The 21,497-nt window shown below is 49.9% G+C and overlaps 1 protein-coding gene across 1 annotated transcript in view; it reads right to left on the bottom strand.

Annotated features, from left to right (window-relative positions):
* AGBL1 (AGBL carboxypeptidase 1) overlaps positions 1-21,497 on the bottom strand; it is a 119,622-nt gene that overhangs the window by 73,153 nt on the left and 24,972 nt on the right. Inside the window, 7 exon segments of the mRNA XM_049783946.1 lie at positions 13,099-13,119; positions 13,122-13,252; positions 17,283-17,326; positions 17,329-17,410; positions 19,263-19,350; positions 20,585-20,733; positions 21,235-21,321. Coding sequence (XP_049639903.1) covers positions 13,099-13,119; positions 13,122-13,252; positions 17,283-17,326; positions 17,329-17,410; positions 19,263-19,350; positions 20,585-20,733; positions 21,235-21,321 — 602 coding nt within the window.

Consider the following 21,497-nt stretch of genomic DNA (forward strand, 5'->3'; position numbering starts at 1 on the left):
ATTCTGGGGTTTCTGTTGGGCCCTTCCTCAGCACGACTGTCCTGTGACCCCTGTTCAATATTCAAGGTGTTCTTTGCAAAGACCCACCTCTCTCCCTTTTCTCCTGCCTGTTCTATGCAACTTTCTTCCCTACATGGCTTTCTCCTCCACCCCCCATTGTCTTCCAGAGGTCACAAGACATCCATCGGGGCCCCTCAGCACATCCCCTGAATCTCGCTGTGTCCCTTCAAGGACACTCCCTTTCCCCTGATCCTTCTCTTCTGCTTCCTGGGCATGTTCCTTCTCCTACATGGAGAACTGATAGGAGCCAGAATAATAGTACAGCAGTAGGGCATTTGTCAGACATGAGGCTGACCCAGGACAGACCTGGGTTCGATTTCTGGCATCCCATATGGTCCCCTGAGCCTGCCAGGAGTGATTACTGAGCCTGGAGCCAAGAGTAACCCCTGAGTACTGTGTGACCCCAAAGCCAAAAATAAAAAAACCCAAAACTGATCCCCATCACTCTTCTGAGTGAGGCCATTGGCTTATGTATGAGACGCCTGGTGGCCACACCTCACTCACTGGGCTTTTAGCCTTCCTTCTATCTTGTGACCTCCCACATCATTTCATGCTGTCACTCAGGATCCCAGTCGGGTCCTAGGCTCCTAGGATGAAAGAGCCATTGGCGGTTTTTCCTTCAGGGAAGCTGTCTCTAAACTGCACTGGGCTATAGACTCTTCGTCCAAACCATGCCACTAAAAACAGCTTCCTCGTGGCCTCCCCACGGGATGGACCTCGGGGCCTGGCACACTGATTCAGCCTCAGCCCATGCTTGAGGCTTGAGGGCATTGGACCAACAGGAAGAAGGGCCTTGGGTTCCCAGCCCTGCCAAGCTCCCCAAAGGAGCCCCTGAGCCAGGAAGGGGAACAAAGGGCGGCAAGAGGGACCCAGAGACCTAGAAAATGTCTCCACCTACGCACAGGGCCACTTCTGGCTCTGATTCCAGCTTTTTGGAGAGGAAAAGACATTTTATTTCTCTCCTTTCCTTTTTTTTTTTTCTCCTTTTTTTTTTAAATTATGAAAAGGCACTGTAATCAGAGGCTCCATTATCACATGGATAAAATGTCAATTTTGGTCAGGATAAAATGAAGCACAGATGGGCCTTGATAGGGAAAATTAAATTTCTGGTCTCCACTTGATTTGATATTTATCACTCCTTTACCTCCAGAAATGTTCTGTCACAAAACATAAAAAAGAAAGAAACAGAAAAAAAGGAAGAAAAGGATTCATCACTCTCCAGACAAATGGGAAGGCTCTGAAAACGGAGACTGGAGAGTCACAGGGCTGAGTGAGAAAGGGAACAGAGAAAAGAGTCACTGAAAGGGAACATCTGGGGTGGCTTCACCAAGTGGGGAGAGGGTAGGGAGAAAAGCAGGCAACCCCCAGTTGATTCAAGTTGGGTCCCCACAACTGTACCCCATAGGACCCGCATCAAGCCTATCAACAGAGATGCTGAGTGCTGAGCCAGGAGGAAGCCCAGAGCATCGATGAAATGGTCCCAAAATCAAAGGAACCAAACTCTCTTGTTCTGACTCGTGAGGGCAGGTGGGCAGAAACCATGGTAACAGTTCAGGGCCAAAGTGAGACCACTCTACCGGCACCCCAGTCCCAGACAGGACACTACCCCTAACTGCAGGGAGAGTTGCAGTACCACACCTGCTCCGCCTGGGATCATCACACACATTATCTTTGGAGGGTGGAGACAGCCTAGACATGAAGAAACCCACACACATAACACACCCATACATCAGCTATCCATAAGCCTACACACAAATATATATACCACACACAGCACCACACATATATAACCATATACGCCAGCCATGCATACAGAGCACACACAAATACACATTGGATATGTACAGACCACACACAAACACACATACCATATTGTAACTCCACCCTGGATTTAGGTGTACCTATCTGAGACCCTCCCATTCCGGAGAGTGGTCTTGAAAGGTTATATAAGGCCTTTGACCCAGGGGATTAGGGCTCTGCCCTTTTGGTCTTTGGCCAGCATGGAGGTCAAAGGGAAGATGGCTGAAAGGAGTTAAGATGCAGGGCTAGCTAAGAATGGCTGTGCTTGAAAGGTTATGATATAGGCCACACACATGTGGTGAATAGGGCATGAATAAAGTTGATGCTTCCTGATGCCTGTCTCTGGATGAGTCTGATTCCGCCGTTCACCTAAACCTGGGACCCGCCAGCTGGATGGGGGTTTCGGAGCCACGTGGCCTGGGATGGCAGAGAAAAATCCCTCCATCCATCACCATCCAGATCCATCGTTAATTATTTAATGCAACACCATATAAATGCACACAGACCAAACTCATGCTCCAGCCATGCATACAGGTCACACATACTACACACGCACACACACACAGTCACGTTCATACATACCATGTATATTTAGACCATATGCATGCATACATGGTGACACACAACCAGGCACATATATAGACCACCTATCACATGCCAGAAGCTACTCTTGCTAGGTCTGTGGTCTGTCCAGTTAGGTTAGGATGAACGGGTGTGAAGTAGTTGACACAAGAGGTCCCTGGCTTGCGGCCCTGCACACTGTGCATACTACCCTGCTCCCTTTCTGGGCCCCGGATCCTGGCTGACCCCTTCTGGCTGAGTCTCTCCCGAGTCTCTGCTCTGCCCAGTGGCTCCAGCCCAGGTGACATGTTTCCAAGTAGTTGTCCCTGCTACTTGCGTCTCTCCTGTACTCGCCAAATGCACCCTTCAAATGTGTGTACCATAAAACCATGTGCCGCTGTCACTGGCGACACTCCCTGAATGAGAACCTCTTCTCTCTCTCTCTCTCTCTCTCTCTCTCTCTCTCTCTCTCTCTCTCTCTCTCTCTCTCTCTCTCTCTCTCTCTCTCTCTCTCTCTCTCTCTCTCTCTCTCTCTCTCTCTCTCGACCTCCCTCCTTCCCTTCCTTCCTCCATGCAAGATCCTGAACAAGCTACCAAGTCCCTGCTTCTCATTCATTAGGAAATGGAACCTGTCCGGAGCTGACCGGGCCACAGGCCTGTCCAGATTGCCTAGTCTGATGACCTCAGCTGTCAGGCCCGAGAACGGACAGGGAGGTGAGTTCCTGTCCTCACTGGGCCAATCTCATTTCCCAAAGAAGGTTCTCCCAGGCCTGCCTGACTCGCTCCTGGCAGCCGCCCGTCTCTTCCAACAACCTGCTGCCAGACGCTGATTCTCGCTCTGCAGCTCTGCTGTGAAACAAGCTCAGAACTGTCCGCCTGGAGCTGCTGTTGGCACGAGCAGCCAGCGCTGAGAATCCATCTGAATCCTTTTGGCCAAATGCTTCTCTGGCTCCCCAGGTTTCTTTTTGAGGAGTTGGAGCCGTACCTGGCTGTGCTCAAGTGCTACTCCCCGCTTGGAACACTAGGGCTGCTCCTAGCTGTGCTCAGGGCACCAGTTGGTGCCAGGAATCGAACCTGGGGTTCCAGGATGTGAAGACTGTGCTCTGATCTGTTAGTCTTCTCCCAGCCCCCAGTTCCTTTTGGCTGGCATCCGCTGCAGCTGGGGCCTTCTGGCTCCCAGGGCTCTGCCCAGTGGCTGCCAGGCTCTGCCCACTGACACCCAGACCACACCCACTGGCTCCAGGCTCTGCCCATTGGCTCTCAGGCTCCACCCATTGCCTTCTAGGCTCCACCCATTACTTCTCAGGCCCCCCCACAACTATCTCCGACTCCAACTCCTGGCTATACCTCATTGACTCCCAGATTCCATCCCCCTGGCCCCAGGCTCTACCCACTGGTTCCAAAGCTCTGCCTACTGACTCTCAAACTCCACCCACTGGATCCAGGCCCCACCCACTGATTCCCAAGCTCTGCCCACTGCTCTCCATGTTCCACCCACTGGCAAAGCCTCTGAGTCCCCTGTGCTTACCTTGCTAACACAAATACACTGAAAACTCAAGACCACACAGGACAGGAACCAAACACAGAAAGGGTCTCCAAGCATCTCTAGTACAGAGTTGGAAGAACAAGTCAAGAAATCCCCACGCGAATACTCAGCCACTCTGCGCTGCAGGCCACAGCCATGAGGTCCCTTCTGGGCCATTCTGAGTATGATCAATGACATCCCAGGACTGCTAGGCCATGTCCCTTGTCATCCAGAACCCTCTTCTTTCAGGGACACGTGTCCACAAAGGTCCCATTCACCACCTCCGGGGGGCATGAGTGTCGGAACACCAGCTGTTCTCTACCCTCCTCACCTCTCCCCTACACGCTCATCTCACCATCCCTTGTGCTCTGGACCCCAGAAGCGGGGCATGGAGTTTAGGTGGGTGTATCCAGGAAGTGGGGAGAGCCTGTACTTGGGTCTGAGGCCTCTTCTACCCCCCAATCCTCTGTCCTCCTCCTCATCACTTCCTCCTTCTTCCCCTCTCCTCACTCTTTCCTCTCTGATGTCCCCTTCCTTTCTCCACCTTCCTGCCCGCCGATCCCTTCCCTAGGGGGGAACGCTGCAGGAAAGTCTGTCCCCTTCTAGCAGTTTATTAAACCCATCCAGTGAGAGGAACTGTTAAAGGAATCATGAAGTCTGGAAGAAAATTACTTTTTTTAAGGTTAAGTAGCATGACAATGAGGCTGATGGAGCAAATTAAATTCACGCTGCACCAGCTATCTCATAGATGCCATTTTGCTAAGTGCTCCGGAGAAAATGCCTTCATGGGGACACAAAGCTCCAATTCAGGATGAACCCTTGTCATTTGTGGCCTCAGATTCTATTAGGTGAAATTCATTAATAGAAAGAGGGTGAATGGGAATGTCGAATTTTGCAAAATGGGCCCCAGTGTATTTTCATGGGGAGACACAGCCGTCTCTTCAGAGGAGAGCTCACTAATGGAACTCGGGGTACAGAAGGGAGGAAAACGTTTCTTCCTCCTCACTTCTGAGAGCCGTGCAAGGGTTCCTTTCTTGTGACATTTGATAAACAGGCACCGGCTTTGCTTTTCTCTCACGAGCCCAATAGAAGGCTCATCAATAACTTAGGCTTGGCAAAAAAAAAAAAAAAAAAAAGTCTGTGCCTGGGGCCAACCCCACTGTCCAGCAGAAAGAGGAAGCAGAGACCGGAGGGGTGCCCCACACCTCCAGAGTGCCATCCACAAAACAAGAACTTTCCATAACCCCTTGAACAGATTCATCCAATGGGCATTTGCCAGGAAATATTTATCGCCCATTTAGCACTGGGCTTTTCAGGCGACGCTGGTGGGAAAAAAAAAATAAATAAAGAGTTTCAAAAATCCTATTTTGCCTCCATTCGTGCAGAGGCTGCCTCATTAGTGATCAATTACCAGCCAGGTTTGCTCCAATAAGTCATTAATATGTACCTTGGACTGTCAGGTCCTGTAATTGGGCACCGTGTGTCCAATAAACCATCGGATGTTCTTATTAATAAAGCGCTCAATGTCCTGCCAGGATCCGAACGCACAAAAGAAGCGCCAAATGGAGCCATTTTTCATGCCACTCAGCTGGGCCGCCCAAGGGTCAGAGCATGGGAGACCTGTGTGCTGGGCTGGATGTTGTAGGTGGGGCCTTGTGCTGGGGTGTATTGGTGGCCTGTCTCTAAGGGCAGTGGGTGGGTGGGCCTTCTCAGGGGCACAGGTAGGTGGGACCTTCTCTAGGGCACAGAGCAGGCTGGCTCTAGACACAGCCTCCATGTGGAGAGGTCTGGACCCTCCATGGCTGGACTCTCACGTACCAAACAGTCCCTGATGGCAGGAGGGGATGAGGCGAGATGTAGGGTCATCTGCTTTGGCATGGGAAGCACCACCACCACCCTATGCCCATCAGTACACCTGGGCAATCCCTAGCCTTGCAGCCCATGGCCCTCTTGCTAGTTCACACCCTGCTCACTGGGCAACCCCTGCAGCCCAATGAGAGACTGGGGAACACCCACTGAGCCAGCTCTTCTTGAGTACCATGGGGCATGTGCTGGGCATTCTGGCCACTAGGGCTGAGGAAGGAAAGAGGCGACAGGTCAGTGCAGGGCTGAGGGTTAACTCGGTCCTCAGGATAGCAAAGCTTTGCAGAGCCTGTGCCTTGTTTATGGGAAGGAGAAAAGTCAGACTGGAAAGCGAAGCTGCTCAAATACATGCAACTGGGAACTTTGGGTCCGTGGCAGGGATGGGGAGATATCAGAGTCCTAAACCCCAATCGGCTCATACTACATAGCTTGGAGGTCCCTCAGGATGACTGACCCCTAACCACCCCTCCCGGCCACTGAGAGGTGGAGCAGTTTAAGTTCTAAAAGGAAGTTCCTAAAATTACAGAAAATTTAAAGACAAAGCTATCTGGGGCAGAGAGAGAACAATATACCCAATAGTTAAAGCAAACATATTGATTTCATTCACACATGAGATACTTAACAAATTATATACCCAGCCATAAAGATAGAACCAACAATTACCAAAGAATGGACCAGACACAGATAAATCCTACACTCATAATAAAGATAACTGAAACTACTGCTCAGTAAATCACCATTAAAGCTCCATGGATTTGAAAACATGAAAGGAAGGACAGCCCCATTCAAAGGTCAGAAATGAATCCTAGAGCAGGTTAAAAATGCTGGAAAAGGATAATAATATAACGACACATCGCTGATAACCAACCACACGATGTTTGGGGGGAAATGAATGACTTTCAGTGCATATAGAGGAAAAGAATAAGATGCAAACAAGCATAACAATGAAAATAAAAGCCAGCTGAAGAGTCTGTAAAGCATGTAAACAGATAAATGTGATCCTGGTGATGATGGCAATTTATAAATTGAGAGTAAATGGACACACAATGAGGGGTTAGGAAATGGTAACTTTCCAATGGTCTCAGAAAAATAAATTGGGAACAAAAAACAACCCATCTAACACTTTCTTTCCAAAAGGAAACACTGAATTCTAGAAGCAGATCACCCAGATTGGGGGGAGGAGCTTCACCAAGGTGGCACTCAGGACTGATTCCTGGCTCTGCACTGAGGAATCACTCCTCGCAAGACTCACAAGGCCCTATGAGATGCCGGGGATGGATCCCAGGTCAGCCTGCAAGGCCAGTGCTCTCCCCACTATCCTATTTCTCCAGTTCCAGCGAGACCTTCTCTGAGCCACATAAACTCTTCCAGAGAACAGAAGAAGCAGCAACAAAGCAAACACGCCTCATCTCGTCATGAGGGATTAGCACATCTTTGGTCCTAAAATATAGACAGTAAAAGAGAAGGACAAGCCTCTCTGGCTCAGCTCTCCATGCAAATCTCAAACAAAATAAGAGCAAATTTCATCAAGCAACGTAGCAAAAAGACAGTTGATTATACCAGATAGATTTATCCCAGGACTGCAAGTTGAGTATAATATTAGAAAATCAATTAATGTCATTTATCTCCATGAGAGATTAAGGGGGGGAATTATCTGATAATTATAATAGATGCCGAAAGAAGCACTTAATAGAATTCAGCATCCATTCACATTCAAACATCTCGCAGCAAATGGGGAATAGAAAAGCACTTTCTTCTCCTCGTAAATTATACACACATATGTGCACACACCTGCATACACACACACACACACACACACACACACCAATCTAGGCACACACAGACACCTTGAGTATGTGTCCTAGTGACTCGGATAGATGCTGAAACCATTGCTTTAAAACAAAAAAAGAACACAACGACATTCACTACCTGTTTCCACAAAACACTGTTCTACAAGTACAAGCAATCTAGAAAAACAAGACATAACATTTAGAAATAAAAGCAATAGTCCCCATTGTTGCCAAGTGTATGATTATCCATTGTAGAAAGGTCTGAGTGGTGTGCAGAAAAAATTCTTAGAGTTGATGAGCACTCCATTTCCCAGATGAGCATGCTATCAAGAGTCAATCTCTTTTAATCAGCAATCATTTTTAAATAGCATCTTAAAATATATCATTACAATAACCCACAGGTATGTAGATTTTTCAAGAATAAAATCAGGGCGCACAAGCTAAGTCTTTATACAACGAGAGGAAAATACGTAACTTTCTGAACGCAGATGGAAAACCGTATCTAAAAGGAACTAAGGATGGATATTTGGCAAGTTCTTTAGATAGCAGGATTTGGTACCATAGAGATGCCCTTTCCCCTGCAGCTACTCAACCTTAATGAAATACCAATAAGTATTTCCAGAAGTCTTTGTAGATTTTTGCTCCCTTATTAGAAAAATTGATACTATCGACACCAAGCAAAAAAGGCAAGACAAGACCATGCCCTGAGACTACTCCTGAAGGGTCCCTGAACAGCCCCATCTTTTATCCCCCATTGAGGCCCAGCTCCTGCCCATGTAGTCCCCCAAGACTCTGGAGTGGGCCAAACATGCAGGTGGGATATGTGTACAAGGGAAAGTAGGCCGGCTTGGGAAGTGGCACCCACCGGCCTCTTCCTTAGAGCTCTTGAAGTTTCCATCTCAGCCTCAGACATGGGCTATTCTAAGGCACTTGGCCCACATACATCCTAGCAGGACTCCTCCCAGCAACCCCCATGAACCTGAGCCCCATCCCTGCCAGATGTGTCCCAGAAACCCAAAGGAAGGGAAGGCACACTGAGTGTGGAAGGTGATGGGCTGGAACATTTCCTCACTTCAGAACTTCCACACAATGAGCAACACTGCCTCCTCTGCACCCCAGATAACCCACCTGGGCAACCCCCCTCTCCTCCAGGAGACACCCATCCCCTCCCTGCTTAGACCTGGGCTTGCCCCCAACCTGGTCACAGGCCTCTCCAATTCAGTCTTTTAATTCTCGGAGCACCTGCTCTCTCTGACTCACAGACCAGGACAGAGGAGGCCTCCCTCACTCGCTCACCCCAGCTTCAACTGAACCCCTTCTTGTTTCATCCAAACTCCACGCTAGGCCAAGAGTCTGCGCAGTTCATAATTAACAGGGCGGCAGTGGCGATGTGAACAAGGCAAACGCAATTCAAGTAGGTCGAAGTCAATAATTCATAAACGATAATGTATTATTTATCAATTATCGAGGTCTGAAACACACTTAATGAGATTAAGCTGATTGCCGGCTGAACTGCTGGATCCAGCCCGGTCCTGTTGGTGTGTTTAATTATACGTTGACGGTCCCTTTGCCGTGAGTCGGACTGTGTGTTCCATGGGGAGGAAACGGAAAAGGAGCCTGATTTCTCTTGCTTTCTGGAACACCAATGCTGGGGCTGGGCTGCTTTTCAGGGTCCCAAGAGCTAGAATGGGTGTGTGTGTGTGGCCAACATTGTTTGCCCTGACATTTCATGGTCAGTCCATGACTGTTGCTGGGAGTGGCCCTAAAACCAAAAGAAAAAAAAAAGAAGGAATTTTTTGTTCCCAAATGCATGTGTCTAAATGTGTATATATATGCATGTATGTATTAGTATGTGCTTTCACTGGTGTGTTTGAATATGGAAGTGCATAAATGTGTGTGAATGCGTGTGTGATTGTATGGATATGTTTGTGTGTCCATGTAAATGTACTCTGAGAACATGTGAGAATGAGTGTGTGTAGGTGTGAATTCATTGTGAGATGTGTGAGTGTATCTGTGTACGTGTGTGTGTATACGTGTGAAAGTATGTGTGTGCGCAAGTACTATGGGTCATGGTTTGAAGCAGTCTGAAAACGGAGTGTCAGGTCCAGGAAAGGCTCCTGGGTGGACCCAAGACAAGTGTCCCCATGCCCAGTAGTCAGTGGAGACACCATCAGATCTGGGATACAATCAGCGCAGCTGATGACCAGGATAGAGCGACAATGGCCTCTGGTGCATGAAGGGAAGAGGCGGGTACAGAGCTCTGCCAGGAGCCTGAGCAGAGACCATGGGCAAACCCAGGGTAGTGCATAATGAGCACCTAGACCCAGGGGCAGCACTTACCAGGTATCTAGATGTTACCCCCTTCCCAACTTCCTGTTTATCCCACCTGGATGGTCAGACCCACCCACACCAGGGAGGAACTGCTGTTGGGAATAAAGATCGGGCTGGCTAGGTCGAGAGGAGGGAGAGAGAGAGAACGGACTCAGGAAGGTTGCTTGGAGGGCAGCGAAAAGAGGCTGCAAGAAAATCTTAGCTGAGAATCCATGTGAAGAAATGCTGGCTGGTTCCTGAAACTTCAACTGAACTTCAACTGACTCCACCTTTACCCTGCAACCTATAGACCTCCCGGCCAAAGGAGCTACAGGCGCCAGGCCAAGCCGAGGAAGGCCTCACCCCCAACCATAGGACTCTATATTTTATATATGTCTCCAGAGAGGAGACAGCACACACAGCATGTCACCTCCTCATCACCAGAGACAGTACTAAGCTGCAACTCAGCGAGCTCTGACTTCGCCTTGCACCAGGCTCTTTCTTGGCATCTCTGAGCAACCATTTATAACAGGAGGTTAAAAACTGCTTTCCCAGAACCAGGAATAAAGATAACACAGGAGTTATTTCTTGGCATGCAGCCAACCCAGGTTTCACCCCTGGCACCCCCTATGACTCACCTCCTTGTCCCCAAGCCCTGTCAGGAGTGATCCCTGAACACTGCTGACTGTGGTCCCCAAACTCAAAACACAACAATAAGAACAACAAAAATCTAACGCAATCCCTTTTCCTTTTCTTACTTCACAAAGCTGTGATGTGAAACAATTCATCATAAACACTCCGTAAGCAGTTATTACAAGATAGCAATGATTGTATCAAAGGAACATGTTGAGGGCTGGAATATTCCAAGATAAGTTCTGATGAAATGTGTTTCACCTGTTTCTGCTCCAGTAACCACAATCAACTTTCAGGATCCTTGCTAATTGGGAAAGTTATTCCGTTCATGCCAAATGTGTTTGATTTCCCTTGAAAATAGATTATTGTATTTTATAGCATATCGGCTTCATAATTACATTGAGCCAGAGTTCGTATATAAATGACTCCGAAAATAAGCTTTCTGGAACTCAACAGTCTCTATCTCTCATCATCTCTCCAGTATCTCTCCATCTCTCCTGCAGCATCTCTCTGTGGAGGTGAGTTGAGCCCTCACGGACCTCTGTGATAAGTCGCTCCTGTCTCTCTCCCCAGATGAAAACTCACCCAACCTCTGAGCAGGAGACCCTGCAGCATCTCTACCCCTTCTTTCTATCTTGGGCACACACACTCACAGACACACAAACATACATATAGATCCTCACACAGACACGCATTTGCAAACAAGTGTGTGGACTTGTACAAAGACACACACGTGATACACATAATTGCCCGTGTACATGCCCATACCCTGTGTGCTACATGTGTCCATGCATAGAACATGTGCTCACATAGCCCATACCCATGGGTGCATACACCCACATGGGCTTGAACTGTGCAGCTCTGTACATAGATGTGGACATGCAGATACAGCCACATACACAACATAGACCTGTGGTGCCTGGATGGTCCCGAGTGTATATACTCCTGGGCACATGCCCATGAGCATCACACATGTGTGTATGGACACGAGCATGCAAACATGTGCTCCATTTGGGAGATGGCCACGCCTGCCCTGCCTTGGCATACCCTTCCCAACATCCCACATTCATGGTGCCTGCCCAAAAGCCCTCCACGGGAGCCCAAGGAGACAGACATCTCGAGGCAGTGGAAGGACAATTGACATCTCTGACCCCCTTTCTGAGATGCCTCCATGGAGAGCGGCCGCTGCTGGCTAGTTAACATTCACCCTCCGCCTGTCAGCAGCAGAGACACTTTGGGGAAGAGGGGCTGGACGTGGTGGGAGCAAAGCTGGAGCAAACTGAGCCTTCCCAGGTAGGGATCCCTTGTGGGGTCCCCAGCCCTAGGCCTCTTCCCCATAGGGAGATCAGGACCCTTTACAGCTGCACATTTTGCCCGAGTCCTGCCCAGGCCCTGCCCTGGTCTCCCCTACCCTGCCCAGTCCTGCCACAGTTGGCCAGCCCTGCCCTGCTCAGCCCTGCCTGCCTGCCTATCCTCGGCCGGCTCCACCTAGGTCCACCAGAGTCCCCCCACCCCAGATGCCGAGGCCAGACAGGAAGGGAAACGCCCTTGCAAAGAGGCAGGCAGGGGGCCTCATCGACTTGGAGTTTCCACCCACTCCTAATTAAAAACCACTCACAAGTGACAAGTCCCCACCTCTGCAGGTGCTGGCGGCTTGGTAACCCCTGGGGCCCGTGGCCTCCAATCTCCTCAGAGAACCGCTATTGTCTTCCCAGGAAAAGCTTTTAGCATAATGGCAGGCTGCACCAGAACACAGCTTTGTGAGAATATTCTTAAGGAGAGAAAAGGGGGGGACGGGTCTTTCTTTCACAATGAAAAGAGGCCTCGGCTCCCCGGGGTTCCGGCAGCAAGATGGAGCGTGAACCCCGGTGGAGTTGGAGACCGTCTCAGATGTCAGCAGTCGGCTCTTGCCCTGTGCGGTCCCCAGAGGAGCCGAGTTGGGACATCGGGGGACACTTCTTACCGAAAGAGCTGCCTGCACCCTAGTCCCAGGGGATGGGTGGAGACATCGGCGATGCTCTCAAGACCCACTAGTGTGACTGGACCCTCAGATGTCTTGGATGTGGGAGGAAGTGGGAACTGCCATGATGCCAGTGCCAGGATAGCCACACAGGCACCATGCGGACTTTTTTCCTGAGACTGTGGCAGATACCTGAGGAGGCCAAGGCCTACTGTGCTGCTGGCCATGGGTCTCGCTTCCACCTTAGGGTCTCCCAGGGACACCCAGAGTCCCTCAAAGGCTGTGAAGTTCAGACTCTTCCTTCAGTTCATATAATACATGTGTGCCAACATGCTTACATCACATTAATGTGCGTGAGCATGTAAGAAATGACATTCCACCTTCATAGAGTCCCTGGATGGCTGTGAGCACTAGCAGCAAGAGCAGCGTCTCCACTGGAAGGATCTCCCAGGTTTCAGTCCTTCTCCGCTCTGGGTGGTGGGGGTCCTATGTCCCAATCAGGACAGCGGAGGGGACTCGAGCTCGGAACCCCCCTGGGCCACCTGCCCTGGACACTGACCGCAGTTCACCCCTGTGGCCCTGCCCCTGGTACTCACGGAATTCCTCCAGGTGGTCGGGCTGGTCCCCTTGGGCATGGCCGTGATGGTCACCACAGGACACACATTCCCACCCAGCGTGTGGCACAGAGTCGCCTGCCGGAAGTAGATGTGTCTGGGTCCACACTCTGCTCACAGCAGCTCCAGGTGGGTCTGGGCAGAGAAGCAGCCTTAGTGTGGATGTCAGGGGTGACATGGAGACTCACAGGCACCCACAGCACCAAGGACTCACGGTCACCAAGGGAGCCTGTCACCTGGGTGTTTCTGGGGATGCTGGGGGGGGGGATCTGCAGGCCACCCCAGTGCTATGAGACTGATGGATGCAGACAATCCATGCCAGGGTTCACTGGGTCATACCAGCAAGTCTATAGGTTGTGGGAGGTCACAGAGCTGGGGTCAAACTCAGCTCCTTCTCTGCTGGAGGCATCCCAAGTTCTGCATCGGATGGTGCCTGATGTGGTGTGCTATCTGCATGGTATGTGGTATGATATATGGAGGGTAGATTGTGGTGTGTTCCTATATGCTGTGTGTAAAGTTATAGGTCATGTATGTATGGTAGATGGTATTTGGTGTGGGTATGTATGTCATATGTGTGAGGTGTGTGGGATGTTGTGCGCTACATATGTCATCGTGTGGTGTGTGGCATGTAAGAATGTGTGCTATTGTGCTGCTGAGGAATGTGTTGTGTGGTATTATGGACATGTGGATACATGTGGACACAAAGCGCTTTCTGGGTCCCTGTTCTGCTGTCCCTGTCCCCTGCCAGTAAAGAGGAGGGTGTGGTGTTGGACAATCCAGAGGACACACATGCAGCCCAAGCTTTGCTCAGGAGCAAATTCTCGCCAATACCCCTGATTTGTAGGTGCCGGAAGTCCCCCTATGCAGACTGTACTGAAAGGACAGCCCGGAGATAGAGACAAACGGAGTCATGGACAGGAATAAAGAGCAGTCAACAACCTCAGGTCTAAGTGATGACCAGAAAAACAGTCACTACTCAGTGAAAATAGGGTCATCCTCTAGGAAAATCCAACTGCCCAGTTTGGTGAACACTAGACAGGAGGAAATTAGAGAGAGCCATGGGGAGAGGGCAAACATCAAACAAAAACAGTCTCTTTACCCAGCCTCCACAGATAAGAACAGGCAGGTGAATTCACACTCAGAACCTGCAGTTGGACAAGGGTCCCTGAGAACAGCCCTGACACATCTGCTGTGGCCGTTTCCTCGGAGAAGAGCCACCCGGGCTTGCCCTGCCAGACACCTGGGAAACTGTGGCCAAGTTTCACTTGTGTCTGGCCCCAGGGGGGCTCAGAAGCCTTTCGCCTCTGTCCTGTTTTTCACGCCCCTGCTCCTAGCAGACCTGCACGTTGGGGTGGAGCCTGGGCCTGGCTTCTCTGGGATCAAATAAAAACAGCATCACCACATCCCAGAGGGCTCTGAGCCAGAGGGAAAGGGCTGCCCAGTGCCAACACTGCTGCCCATGGAGAAAGCTCAGGCTCCAATGTGTTTGCAGAACTGAAAGGGAAATGCTCGGGAATTAATTATACGTCAGTGAACGGCAGGTGAGAGGGGGCGGCGAGTCTGGCCACATTTCCTTGGGGGGAAAAAGAAAAGAGGGAGGAAAGAAAATAGCAAAAGCAAATGACAAGAAAAACCAGAGACTATTGCCAGAATAAATCAGATTCCTCCACCTCACGGAATGACGGAAACTTTGGATTTCGTTCTTAAAATCCTGCATGTCATCTGGTCTCCATGAAGTGCTTTGAAAAAGTGAGGGCCAACATGACAGGAGGGGGGAAAACACTCCCAAATTAAACCTTTTTATTTTGTTTTGCTGCTACTAATATAATTTATAAAGAGAAATATGAAAACTAAAGAAGATAAGGAAATATAAATTCTATACAGGCATGGTAACAGTAAACCCAGTAATATATGACAAAGTCATATTCGGGGCCCAAGTACATTAAATGGGACTTAAAAAAGCTTATTATGATAAAGGGTACAATTCACAAAGAACATATAAAACTCATAAATCTTAAGAATCAAATAACGTAGGATTGAAATACATGTGGCAAGATGGCAGAGGGGGAGAAATAACATGCTTGGGAAGGGAAGAGCTGAGGACAGGGGCCTTCGTCGTGAATAAATCAATTGTGGTAAAAATAATGATAGAGCGTATGTGAAACAATATTGTTTTTATCGGGTGTGTGTCAAACTTCATACCGAGAACATCCTTCATTTTTGTCTCTGTGTCCCCCTGGAACCACTACAAAAATCAATCAAACACTGAGCTATCAAAAATGTCCACCGAGCCCCCCGCTCTCCCCACGCTAGCTGAATTTTCCGACGACCAAATGAAAGAAGACATGCAAGAAGGTGGAATTTTTAACCGCCGAAATCAAGCCATCAACCACAGAACAATGGTCCTCAGGGCACAGCTTCGGGGTGGTGGGAGAAATCACACGGATTAGAGGAAAAACTCACATAGTTGCTGAATGTGGGTGAAAGGTCTGATAGGAGATGGGACATCTGGTCTCCAGGAGACACGCACAGAAGCAGTATCTGGGAATCCAAGCTCCCGTTTTAGGGCGCCACAGGAGTGCATGGGGTACATCGGCATCTCAGCTAGGTGGCAACACGAATAGGCCTCCCTCCTACCCCCATACTGCTCTATAGGGCTTCCGGGTAAAAACCTTCGTCAATGAGGGCCATCGCAGGGAAACCAGGGGCCTGGTTAGCAAGACAAGGACCCAGGAAGTGAACTGGGGAAGAGGCTGAGAAATGCTGCCTTGGTAGATATTATATGACCAACAGCTGTCAGGGTTTCGGTTTGGAGACAAGAAAGGAAGGGGGTGGTCGGAGCCACTCCTGGCAGTGCTCAGGGCTGAATCCTGACTCCATGCTCACTTCTGGCAGGGGCTCATGGGGAGCCTATGGGGTGCTGGGAATGGAACCTGGGTTGGCCGTGGACCAGGCCAGCACACCAAACTACACATCCTCACCTGCAGTTTCTTCAGCCCCTTGGAGAAATTAATGTTTTTCTTAAATGTACTTTTAATGTATAGGATTATTTGTGGGAGGGTCCTGCCCCCTAGGGTCAGCCTAAATGAGAAAATGATCACTCCAGGAGGGAATAAAGGGATCACTAGGAAATCTTCACTTCCAGAAAAGGGGGATGGAGTCACCTCTCTCGGAATGAGGACTCCGTTCAGGAGACTCTCTTCCTGCCCTCTCACTTCTCATTGAGGCTTTCATTTCCTTGCTCACTAAACTCTCCATCAGAAACTCCAATCTTGGGGACCGGCCATTTTCAACCAATTCTAAGGGGGTGAAACTCGGGGTTACCACAGACACGAGCTTTCACCTCATCATCCCAGGTCCAAGCAACACTTCCGCCATCACTGTGATTATTGATGGCCTGACAAGGATGACAAAGGGAAACTCCTTTTGCTTGCTTCATATTGCCCTGATATTGTATTCCTGCCTCTGAGCTTTATTTTAATACTATAATTTGGACAATTATCCGACAGAGTTCCCAGCACGCATCTGGAAGACATCAATTGGAAACCAGGTGATGCTAATTCTCTTATTAGGAGACAATCATAACCATTTTTTTAAACGTTTTAAAACCATACTCATGTTGAAAAGTAGCCACGTACATGTCCTCTGTAGCCAAGTCTGTGATCGAGAAACATCCACCGCTCCTCTCAGAGATAGACGAACTGTGAATTCCAGGGCTAAATGTCTTTCCCACCCTTCGACCTGAACCTGGGGACACAGGCTCATCCCTCTGGGTTTATTCGCAGAGAATCTATCCTGGGATGATTGCTCGAAGGAAAATGTCCCTCCTAAGGAAGCATCCAGAAGCCAATGGGAGGCCGGGGATGGAGAAACCCAAGAGCTCACACCTCCTAGAGAAACCTGACATCTGGTTTGGGTACCACTCTCTTCTTCTAGAAGTGAAAGCCACCAAGGGACCAACAGCCAGTCCTTCCCTCCTCTCTTCAAGAACGAGCAATGGGGCTGCAGCCTAAGAGGGGAAAACAAGCTCTAGCCAGCTCAGCCTTGCTGCTACTGCTGGGGCTCAGAAACAGGAGAGTTAGACAGCGAGGGGGGGGGGATCAGTCGGGACCATCCAGTCACCACCTTCTGCTTCCCTCCCCATGCTCCCCATGCTCGAGTTACCAATAAGGGCTGAGTAGGTGTAGGGGAAGTTGTAGGCCCAGGTAGCAGGGTGTCTCCGGCATGCGGGAAGGTGATTGAGAAAAGTGAGGCGTGTAGTTAGGCCGCTTTGGAGCTCTGGCGATAGTGGTTTCTGGAAGAGGAGAGGATTGGAGACAGTGACGGGGGAGAGGGGTGGGGGGAGTGGTATCTCCGAGCATTCTGGGAACTACAGGCAAGGGTGATAGGCTGAAGTCAGTATAATGCAGTGAGGAACCGGTTCGTAATGATGCCCACTGATTCTCCTGGAGGCACAGACAAGTGGACTCACCCCACTGCGCTGGCCACAGAGGGTATCCTTAAAAGAACCCAGATACTGGGAGTGACATAGGGCTCCCTTAGAACCTGCTCCCAGGCTCCAGTCTCTGGCACCTCCAGAGAGCAAGGCCTTTCATAAGGAAGAGGATGTCCCAGCCCCACACTGAGCAGGCCATAATGCAGCATTTCCTGTTCTCTCCTCTCTCTTTTTTTTTTCCCCCCATTCCTGCTGGTGGAAATCTGGAGCTGGTTTTCAGCCTAAAAGCTTTTGGCCCTTAAAACACTGCAAAGGTCCCTAGAGGAGTCCATGAGAGTACAAAAACCAGGGAGGTGACATGGGAAAGCAACACCTATGATGTCTGGTCATCACTCCTCCAAAAAAAAAAAAAAAAAAAAAACAGAAGTGAAATCTGATGCAGCTTCCTCCAGGGATCACTGGCTTTGCTTGGCCACAATCATATAGATGCAAAACAGCCCTGCATGCAGTGGTTTGGGCCCTTAAATCTGATTCAGACACAGGCCCTGGCCCCTATAACTCTTCTGTCCTCGCTTGGAAATAAGCATCAGAGCTCGCTCGCTCTCTCACTCTCACATCCTGAACCCATTCTGATAATAGCTTCTCAATCCCAGGGCCTGGCATGGTCTCAGAGAGATCCAACTTGATCCCACTAAATGAAGGGTCTTGTCTTGAGTTAGAAGCTAGAGGCGAGCAGGCCAAGATTGACTTGGCCCCACCTGCCTGCTAGGGCGTTTGTTCAGTTTTGGGTTTATTTTCTCTTTTTCCTTATTATGGAATTTCAGTTTGATGTGTAAAGGAAATGCTCCTCAGATTCAATGGAATAGACTTGAATATTTCTGAGACAAACCCTCAGGTAGATGATCATTAATCTTTGATGTGGGAACAAAAAAACCCAGAGTGAGGGAAGAAAAGTTTCTTCAACAAGTGGTGCTGGGGAATATTAGTCAGGTACATACAAAATAAGGAACTCAGACCCCTCTTAACACCATGTAAAAAAGGTCAAATCAAAATGAATTAAAGACCTAGATATCAAACCTGAAACCATTAAGGTACATAGAGGAAAATGTAGGCAGAAACAGTCATAACATTGACGCCAAGCATCTTCAAGAATGAAACATCACACTGGCCAAGCAAGTTGGAAGCAAAGATAAATCGATCCCCTGGCATCTCATATGCATTCCCCCCTCCCCAGCCTGTCAGGAGTAATGTCTGAGTGCAGAGCCAGGAGTAATCCCTGAGCACTGCAGGTGCAGTTCCCACCCCCCAAAAAATAAATTTTAACTAACAGAAATGGTCACCTCAGTAAGTGTGTCTGATTCTTTCATGCTAAGATATAGACAATCTGAATATTCATTATGATGGAGATGCTCCTAAGGGACAGAAGGGATGGGGACACTGCCTTTGGATTTAGCTTTGAACCTTGACACACTGACCTGTCACCCATTCATATCCCCATAGTGTCTCCCCAGCTGAACCACACGTAACAGATTCGTTCCAGGGGCCCTCCCTACATCATCAACACCCCACAGCTATGTCTGCACTTTTCCGGGGGTCTCAAAGAAGCACAGGCCTGGGGCCTGAGACCCTGCTGTTTCTCCCAAGGGCAAAGAGAATAGCTGAGGCAGGGTACAGGCAGGGGAGCAGTGGGGAGTGAAGGGCCGTCACTTACTTGTAATAGCAAATTTCTTCTCCCACCCGGGTCCAGGAAGGGTTGCCACGGAGGGCCTCCTTCACAGAGAAGAAGGCCACCTGCATCCCTGCAGGGTAGAGGGGGAGGAAGAAAGGAAGGAAGGGAAGGAAAGAAGAAAGAATGAGGAAGGAAGGAAAGGAAAGGAAGTAAGTGTGGGAGCAAGGGGAGGAAGGGAGGAGGAAGGAAGGGAGGAAGGGAGGAAGGAAGGAAGGAAGAAGGAAGGAAGGAAGGAAGAAGGAAGGAAAAGGAAGGAAGGAAGGAAGGAAGGAAGGAAGGAAGAAGGAAGGAAGGAAGGAGAGGGAGGGGGAGGAGGGAGGGAAGGAAGGAGGGAGGGAGGGAGAGAGGAAAGAAAAAAGGAAGGAAGGAGGGAGGGGAGAAGGAAGGAAGGAAGGAAGGAAGGAAGGAAGGAAGGAAGGAAGGGAAGGAAGGAAGGGAAGGAAGGAAGGAAAGGAAGGAAGGAAGGAAAGGAAGGAAGGAAAGGAAGGAAGGAAGAAGGAAGGAAGGAAGGAGGAAGGAAGGAAGGAAGGAAGAGGAAGAGGAAGGAAGGAAGGAGGAAGGAAGGAAGAAGAAGAAGGAAGGAAGGAAGGAAGGAAGGAAGGAAGGAGGGAGGAAGGAGGAGAGGGAGAGAAGAAAGGAAAAGGAAGGAAGGAGGAGGAGAAGGAAGGAAGGAAGGAAGGAAGGAAGGAGAAGGAAGGAAGGAAGGAAGGAAGGAAGGAAGGAAGGAAAGGAAGGAAGGAAGGAAGGAAGGAAGGAAGGAAAAGGAAGGAAGGAAGGAAGGAAGGAAGGAAGGAAGGAAGGAAGGAAGGAAAAGGAAGGAAGGAAGAAAGGAAAGGAAGAAGGAAAGGAAGGAAGGAAAGGAAGGAAGAAGGAAGGAAGGAAGGAAGGAAGAAGGAAGGAAGAAGGAAGGAAGGAAGGAAAGAAAGAAAGAAAGGAAGGGTGGAAGGAAGAAGTCAAGCCCTAAGGGAATATTGACTTAGACTGTATCCAGAGCCTGGGTGGCAGCTCTGGTCCCCCAGACTGCCACTGCCACAGCCGTGGGGCTGCCCTGTTTCCACCTGATTCCAGGCCTTCAGCCCCTCATTTCCTCAGGCCCATATGTCTCCCTCAGCCCCCAGAATGCTGGCTGGGAGATCAAAGGATGCCAATTATGATGGAGGCAGGTAGTGGGCAGGATCCACACCTGGGCACAGTGCCCACAGAGTGCCGGAGCGTGGAAGGGGAGTCCAGGGTTCTGAGGGTTCGAGGTTGCTGGGTGAAAGAGTCCGAGAGCACAAGGCCCAGGATCGAAGGCAAGCTCATACCATAGTTAAACTGGCTGTTGGGCTTCTCACAGTTGACCACGTTGAAGCGGTAGCACACAGAGGGCCTCATGCCGCTGACCCGGAAATAGAACCACTGCTGGTGCTGGGCACTGTTCACATCTGAGTTCATCAGCAGGTCGTATTCGAACCTGGCACAAGGAGCCAGAGCTGGGCTCAGGGACACCCAGGATTCCCAGGGTCAGTCCACAGCTCAGCGGGGAGGTTTCTGGCCTTGCACACTGCTGACCTGGGTTCAATCCTGAGCATCCCATAGTGTCCCCTAAGCCTGCCAGGAGTGATCCCTGAGCATCACCAGGTGTGACCCCAAAACAAAATAAAAACAAAAGGAAAAACAAATCTGGTACCAGGGAGTCACACACAAGGCCAGACCCAGCCCAGGAGGGATGACTTCTGCTCTGTCGCTATCCTATTTGGGGGGCCATAATGGACCCTGTCGTGCCTCCACCTGTTCTATCGCTTGCGCTCACCCTCTCCTCTGGGCCTGCCTGGTCCTCTGCCTGTGGGTGAACAGTGTCTCCCAGATTCTGGGGGGTGCCTTTCCCATGCTGTAACCTGCCCAGTGACAGGCACCTCCATGGGGATAGGACATCACTGAGGAGAAGCAGGGATTCCCACAGCATCACACTTACTCTCGTACCCGGATGGCTTTGCGGAGGTTTCCAGATTCGAATCCTGAGAAGAAGTGTAGGGCGCCGGCTGCAGGGTCATAGGGGGGCCTGGGAGGATGATGTCGGTGAGAGCAGTGTGACTAGATGTTGGATGTCATGACAGGACATGAGGGGTGAGAGGGGAAGTGAGGGCAAAGGGGAATATGAGGGGGCACTGAGTCGAGCTGCCACTGAGCCAGAAAAGGGGTCCCCTTTCAGGGGCCATGGGTCTGAGGAGCAGCCGT

Source organism: Suncus etruscus, chromosome 11 (assembly GCF_024139225.1).
Source record: "Suncus etruscus isolate mSunEtr1 chromosome 11, mSunEtr1.pri.cur, whole genome shotgun sequence".
Taxonomy (NCBI): domain Eukaryota; kingdom Metazoa; phylum Chordata; class Mammalia; order Eulipotyphla; family Soricidae; genus Suncus; species Suncus etruscus.